Source organism: Onychostoma macrolepis, chromosome 06, assembly GCF_012432095.1.
Source record: "Onychostoma macrolepis isolate SWU-2019 chromosome 06, ASM1243209v1, whole genome shotgun sequence".
Classification (NCBI taxonomy): Eukaryota; Metazoa; Chordata; class Actinopteri; order Cypriniformes; family Cyprinidae; genus Onychostoma; species Onychostoma macrolepis.
The window spans coordinates 5,537,738-5,545,830 of record NC_081160.1 but is presented as its reverse complement, the minus strand read 5'-3'; the positions used below and the strand labels follow the sequence as shown (position 1 = coordinate 5,545,830).

General features: G+C 36.9%; 1 protein-coding gene across 1 annotated transcript; it reads left to right on the top strand.

Annotated features, from left to right (window-relative positions):
• Positions 1-1,680: 1,680 nt before the first annotated feature.
• LOC131542848 (piggyBac transposable element-derived protein 3-like) lies at positions 1,681-3,764 on the top strand. The gene is made up of 2 exons (XM_058779892.1): positions 1,681-1,772; positions 2,698-3,764. Exon 2 carries the CDS (start codon positions 2,846-2,848, stop codon positions 3,251-3,253), a length of 408 nt encoding a protein of 135 aa, XP_058635875.1. The 5' UTR covers positions 1,681-1,772; positions 2,698-2,845; the 3' UTR covers positions 3,254-3,764.
• The last annotated feature ends 4,329 nt before the right edge of the window (positions 3,765-8,093 follow it).

Below are 8,093 nucleotides of genomic sequence, written 5' to 3'. Positions count from 1 at the left end.
TCCAACTAACTCCGCCAAATATAAACCCACAGGACATAAAGGTGCGCTGAGTAGCTCCATATTTATGTGTGTGCTAGTTTATAGTAATGAACACAAATCACACGCTAACAAGCTCACTTGTGCAGTATAGTTATCAGGCAAGGATTAAATGACATTACAGGATGTGGAGAGGGCAGAAGGAAACAAGAGTACCTCAATGAAATATTAGCAACTGCAGGTACTGGTTGATGAATATAAAACATCAGCCGCTGACTTATTTATATTTACTTATTATTTTAGTTTTGTCCAGGAGGTTTGAGGTGGACTGTAGACTTTGCAGAGGGTGTAATTCTCTGGCTGACAGAGTTTCAGGACTGCACTGATCTTAAAGGAGGTATTAAAGGAGCTGAAAATTAATGTTAATTAATTAGAATTAATCGAGTAAATGCTTTTATGATATACTGAGAGATGGATTAGATGTTCATGGATTATGCTTGAGTTTGCTTTGGGTTTGAAATTGTAAAATATAATTAGCATTATTTGTATTCTAAAATTATAGTGTAGAATTTCTATCACTATGCTTTTCTCCAATTAGTCATTTTCAGTAACTTTTTCTGCATGTTCAACCAGCAAGTGATTTGTGATTGAAACATTGTATTAATCACTCAACCAACTCATTCAAAAATGCTGGTTCATTCATAAACTGAGCAAGTGGTGGTCTTTATGAAAGAGTCATTGAATAATTCACCCAACTGATTTATTCAAAAATACTGAATAACCAGTATTGTGTATTGAAATGGTTCTACTGTGGTTTTATTGCACAGTAGTTGGCAGAGCAAAAAAAAAAAAACAGACTGGCAATATTGTATGAAAAATGTATATTACTCAAAATTAACTGCTGTATATAAAAGCAATATGCATGCTTGTAACTCTAATAACTTCTCCAAAACTGCCCAAGCCATTAATGCTATGTAACACCTGTTACGAAGTCGGGTAAGTAACACTTCCTTAGTTAATTTACCAAATTACAGGGCCATCAGAAGATGTAAGTATTTCAGGAGGCAGAAACACACACACTCTCGAGTTAGAGTATTTAAACCTTTTTTTATGTATGTTTTTGTTGGTGAAAACAAAATTGTTAAAATACCTGGTATGATTTTGCTATTGAAGCCAAAGCTTTGAATAGTTATGAGTTTTAAATTATTGGACAATAAATTGAAATAAAAGGGAAACAACTGCGAAATTCAGATATTAAATATCAAAGCAGACATTTTAAGGGAAATAATTTACCATCCAATGGAATGAGAGGAGAAAAAAAAAAAAAAAAAAAAAATTGGTCACAGTCAAATAACTGAAATCTCCCTTTTTGAGGTTTCTTTAACCCGTCTATTAATTGTAAATAAAATAAAACACTATTTCAAGTGCCACCTTAAAGGCTATACGTATTTGTTACTTTAAATGCTGTTTAAATTGTTATTTCTAATTTTTTGTCGTAGTTTAGGAAATTGTATAATTAAACACTTTATCGGGCGAAGAACCATATATGGTAACTTGATCGACCATTCATAATGGCGTTTACACATCTCTCCGTGAGCTCGTAAAAGCACATGGATTTCTCCCAGCCAATCAGCGGATGTCAGTCTACGTCACAGATAGTAACACCATGGCATTTGACCAATCAGGAGTTACCCGCGCCATTATAAACGTCAGTGTCATTCATGAATTTCAGCAAGACGGATCTACGCGCCAACCTACTCAGACACAAACATTATTACAAGCGAAACGAAACAATGGTAAGTTAATGAAACTCACACATTATGTGGTTGAATAGTTGTGTTAAATGCTGAGATCGATGTTGTTTGTGTAGGATGTCTAGAAATTAGTGAACGTTGGACATGAAAAATGGTGTGATCATATTTGATCATATGCCCCATTCAGGTAAAACTAGCGCAAGCTACAGTGTGTCCATTTATAGACATACGCCCGATGCGTCTAGTAAGCTATACTTTAGTTTTTTTTTTAAAAATTTAAATAATGCATTATAACGTAGGACAATAGTATTTAACAGTGCACTGAATGTTGCCACAGGTTTGTATAACATTATGCAGTGATCCAATCCATTTATTGAAATGATTAAGCCATAAATAGGGAAATGTGTGTAATTTTGTTGAGTTTTATGACCTTATAACAGATTTTATTATACTTAAATGGCACATATTGGTGTTTATTTTTACTGTGAGCCTCATTACTGCTAAAATAAGTGGTACCACCAGTATTTATAGTGCTATTTTTCACTTAAATGCATTATAATGTACGACAATTCTACTCAAGAGTGCATTGGATGTTGCCACAGGTTTGTAAAACATTATGCAGTGATCCAGTGCAAAACATAAACCATTTATTGAAATGATCACGCCATAACTAGGGAAATATGTCTAATTTTGTTCAGTTTTATGACCTTATAACAGTTTTTATTATACTTAAATGGCATATATTGGTGTTTATTTTATTTTTATTTTTACTGTGAGCCTTATTACTGCTAAAATAAGTGGTACCACCAGTACTTAGTGCTATTTTTCATTTCTTATTATATATTTACAATTTACATGTCAATATTCTTTGTTTTCAGTAGATCTGTACTTCACTGTTACTGTTTTCCTTCACAAATAACTCAAAGTGGGCTTGATATTGACTCAAAAACATACTTTTATTTTGCAGCTGTCTACTCGGCCTTTTTTATGGAAAGAGGGTGACTGCTGTTGTGCCAGCTGACCCCGCCATCAGTGACGATGATGGCTCTGATGAGGAAGACGACGACGTGGCAGACCCCGACTTCATCCCACTTACCCACGAGTGCCCGAGTGACATGGGCCCCTCTGCCAAGAGGAAGTGTGTGCAGACTGCAGTGGAGGAGCTTGAGGACGAAGACGACGACAATGAAGAGGAGGAGGATGAAGACCAGCCAGCACCACAAGCCAAGGGCCCCACAAAGAAGGGGAAGCCAGCATCCAGGCTAACCACCTGGAAGAAGGTTGACCTGGACAACCAAGCCCTGCCTGTGTACCAGCACGTTCCCCCTGACTTCATCGAGACTCCATATGCTTACTTCAGTAAGTACTTCAGCCCCCGTGTCATCAAGCATATAGCATACCAATCCAACTTGTATGCAACCCAGAAGGACGTCAACACCACCTTCACCACCACTGAAGATGAGGTGAGGAACTTTGTGGCCATCCTCCTCTACATGGGGATTTCTGAGCTGCCCTCCATTTAGGACTACTGGGCAATGGAGACCAGGGTCCCTCAAGTTGCAAACATCATGTCATCTAAGAGGTTCAGGCTGATGAGAAGGCTTGTCCACTTTAATGACAACACCCAGATCCCTGGCACCATCAACAGATTCTTTAAAGTCCGGCCACTGTTCAACCACCTGGTTACTGTCTTCAGGAGTGAGCCACAGACCCCCAAGCAGTCTGTGGACGAAGTTATGGTTGCCTACAAAGGCAAGACAGCTGGCAACCTGAGGCAGTACATCAAGAGCAAGCCGGACAAATGGGGATTTAAGTTGTTTGCCAGGGCTTCTGAGGATGGCTTCTTTGCGGTTTGACACGTCCCTGTTCCATGCCCCTGTCTACACCAACCGCCAGACCTGCAAGTACTGCAGCAGGAAGAGGAACATTTTGAGGTCAAATGTGGTCTGCAGGGTCTGTAAGGTCCACCTGTGCCTCAATGCTGAACGCAGCTGCTTCATCAAGTACCATGAAGCCGTTGCATAAGTGACTGGACTACAGTTATGACACATGAAAAAAAAAAGTTCCTAAATAAAAGAAAAAAATGTTCCTAAATAAAAGTTCTATGAAATTCATATAGGTTTCATGTATTTATTTATATTTTATATATGTTTCTTATATTTTAAATGTATATGCTTTTTGGGGAAAAAAAATGACCATAGACTGGCGAGGAACCATATATGGTAACTTCATTGACCTTGATTTTCAACATAAAAAGGATTTTATTTTTTTTAAAGTCACAAAAGTTTAAAAGTCTTTTAGCAACCTCCAATAACACTCCAGGTATTTCAATGAGTGCCCTATAAAGGGATAACTAACTATGTATTGTTTTTCCCCACAGGTTATGTCAACAATTTGGAGTCGTACCACTCAGTTATACACTGGAATACTCAGGTAGGTATCCACATCACAATTAGGAAACGAATCAACAAAATAACAACAAAACCTCAATTCAAAACACACTTAGATAAACAGAATACAATATTCACATAAAATATGGTTATGAATAAGTTCTCTGTCTTTATGGTGAAAATAATCAATATCAGTCTGTGTGAACACTTAGTCCATCAAATTTACGAGTGCTTAAGGGCTCCGTTTGCTCGATTGTGTATTATGATGCGTGAAAGAACTAAAAAACAAATGTACTCATCCAGTTGTCCAATGCAAAGAATCCAAGAAATCCAGTTCGCTACGGTTCGCCATCAATGTCCTTTTTCGAATAAACAGTCCAAGGTCTGCTAGTGGTTTCTCGAACAAAATACACCTTAACCAAAAAAATAAAAAATAAAATAAAAACCCGGCTTGCGCATAACCGGACAATTAATATGACACTTGCAATTATCATGACCTTCAGATGAATTTCCATCCAGCATTATTCATTAAACACATTTCTGTCACAAAATCAGTATCTTTCATCAGAAATTCAAATACCAGACAAAATAAAATAATTTATCTCGTGGTTCATATAATACATCGCCCCAACAAAACTGTTTTCAATATAAATGGAAAACATCTCTTTCTAAGTTTCAACCCATTCGCCTTCTCTCTTGCTAATTTTTTTCTCTCTGGGGCGGAGCTACCAATCGTCTCCCAATCAGCTAACTGGTGGATCGTCGACTTCAATCAATTATGTCATTGGGTAAGATTTATGGCAACATGTTTCTATTACATTTGTTTGAACATAATGTAACTTTCAATTTTATTTTATTGAAATAAAATTTTCTGGACAACTAAGAACTTGGCTATTTATTTCCCTGCACTGTGATTATCAATTATGCCTTACTTTGACCTGGGCTACAGCTAGCTCTAATGTGATGTTTTTGAATTAGTTATGGAGGTTTGGACACATCTTTTGAACTAGCAGTGGCAGATTGTACATCATTAGCGTCTTTGGACATTATCCATACTTGTTTACATACTTGCCTTGTGCCTACAGTCATGCCATAATGCTTTAATTCTTATATATCTGTGATACACAGTGCAGGTCATTGCAAAATTCATTTTTATTATATTATATATTTTACATTTGTATGTATATCATTTTCATTTCTATGACTTTTGTATGCATGTCTAACAAACAACAAGCATGAAGCAAACATTAAAAGGTGAGCTATCCACCTTTGTTTTCAAGCTTTTTTTTGCACATATGAGGGGCATGATGAATGTTCATTTTAGATTATCTGCACAAACACACACAATCATCTCAGAGCCAGAGCATACGAGAATCTGTATCTGGGTCTACTCACTTGGAGCTGACAAGAAAGTAATTGATTTCAGGTTCAGGTCGAGTTCATGCTTAACTTTACAGTGCCAGTTGAGTTATACGTCTAGTTTACAGGCTTACCTCAATTCAGAGTGAAAAGCAAAATCTTACTGTGTGTTTTTAGTGCAAGTGCAACACTCTTGTTGAAAAGAAGTCAAGCAAGCTGGGATATATGTTATAATAACAGCCCAGTGCAGTTCAGGTCAAGTTAATCAATGGAATAAAATACTAAATGCAATTGAATGCGGCATATTTAAACATTTAATCTAATTTAAACTGTACTGATTATTATAATTTAAAAAAAAATTATTATATTTTAAATAATTGTCAAATATTCCATTAATTGCATCCAACATATATATTTTTTTGTCCATCTCTTTCTCTCTCAGTCTGTCTGCACTGCAGCATTGCCCATTGCAGATGGCCAATATGATGTTTAACTCAACACAATGTTTTTGTGTGCCTTTTCTCAGTTCAGAACGGGACTCTGGGACATGGCGGGATGAATCAAGATAATTGCCTGATTGATTTTTTTCTCCTGTTCTCTAAGCACTTGGCTGGGCATGATTTGTTTAGGGAGTGAAATGGGTTAGGCGCTTTTAAAACACGTGCACGCACACATACGCACACGTCATGTCGGTCTCATAGGGGCAAACAATAGTTCACAAGATGTCATTTTGTTCACCTAAATTACATTTGCTGTGGCAGGCACACACGGTAAGTAGATTTGTGCATGGTGTGTGCTTTACAAACCCCTAACGTAGTTCATTTGTGGAAGCCACATCTTTTCCACCATGTACACACAAATAATTGTGTGTTTGCGCATCTCATCTTCTCTTCGAAGCCCACCGACATTAATAGGACCTGCCCAGGCATAACTCTTGTCCCACTGAGTGCATCTGAGATGGAGAGCAGATGAGTGGGGATGGAGAGGCCATTCTCTCACCACCTGATTACAGCAGCTCCTTCAGGAGCAGATGGAACTCACCCTTCATACAGACTCATGCCAGGGGAGTATGGACATGCTCTCTGCCTCTCTAGACAGAGAGTTGCAAACGCTCTATAAATATAACAAAACATTGGGATGCAAAGCCGAGCCATGTCCTGGTTCTGTGGGACATGCGAACCAGAAATGAACACAGAGCTGTTCTTCCTTCAAACTGTGGCCCAGAATTTAGCTTGAAAGACTAGATGAAAAGCAGAGGTTGCTGATGCTGAACAAGCTACATATTCGAGAAAAAAAAAAAATCTGAATGGATACAAATGGGAGTCATATACTATGTCCAGTTTTAGCATTTTATTATTTTTTTTATGTTTATTGCATCCCTAACTGACCCTTAGAATTAAAGTCAACACATTAAAAAAACTGGTTCTGTTTACTTTCTTTATGCACATTCCAAAGAAAGAAAATGTCTTTGTAATATTTAATCAAAATGTAATAAATTGCTTGGCCTCTGAAATGATTTGCATTCACTCTGGCTTGATTTTGTAATGTAATAGTGCGAAGTGCCACTTTTCATGATCCATTTAATTACTGATGGATAAAATGAAGTCCTGCTCTACATTTCTCATTATTGAATATCCTGTTTCACTCAAAATACGTCAAATTACAGAAGTAAAAAACAGCAATTAATGTTGACTTTTAACAGGTTGTTGTATGATGCTATTGTACCTTTAATCTACAACCCAAATGTTTGGAGCTGGTAAGCTGGTAAGGTTTTTTTTTTTTTTTTAAGTGTCTTATGCTCACTCATTAATCAAATATACAATACAAACAGTAAATTGTTAAATATTACAATTTAAAATGATCTAATTTAATATATTTTGAAATGTAATTTATTCCTGTGATGTAAAATTGAATATTCAGCATCATTATTCCAGTCTACAGTGTCATATGATCCTTTAGAAATCATTCAATAAAGCAGGGAAAATCCTTTAGATGTTGCCTTTAAAACAGTGCTTTTAATGTAATTTAAATGTGATGCTCTGACAGCAAGACCATGCTTTTGTTAAAAAAGAGTGGAATATCATGACACCCTATATATCATCAGGTCTTTTGGGACGCCCCCAGAATGGTAAAGTTATTTGATGTAAAACAACTCATGCCTTACGAGGTCATACTTTTCTTGACACGGACCAGCTATCCTCTCTGTCCTCTGGCCTTTAGTGTAAAAACAAGCTATGCTGGCCTTTCTGAGGATCCTCATGCCCTCAGCTGGCTTTGGAAGGGTTGGTAGGGATGATTCCCCCAGATTTCAGTGGCTTTCTTCAGCCTCAGGGTTTTAAAGTCTTCACTGCTCTTGTCACCTGGTTTATGGTCAACACTTCACCCCAGCTGCGGTTTGGGTGTCTAATAGTTCAACAACTCTGAACTGTCACTCAAAGCACTGTATGACAATGAATACTTTTTGTAATTGGAAATTGTGATGAATAGAAAGTGAGAAATAGAAATGTTTTGTAACAGTGTAATTGTCACTTTTGATCAATTTTATTTGTCCTTGTTGAATAAAAATATTGATGATTTTTCTTTGCCTAAATGAGAAAAGGTACTGGTGCTGCTT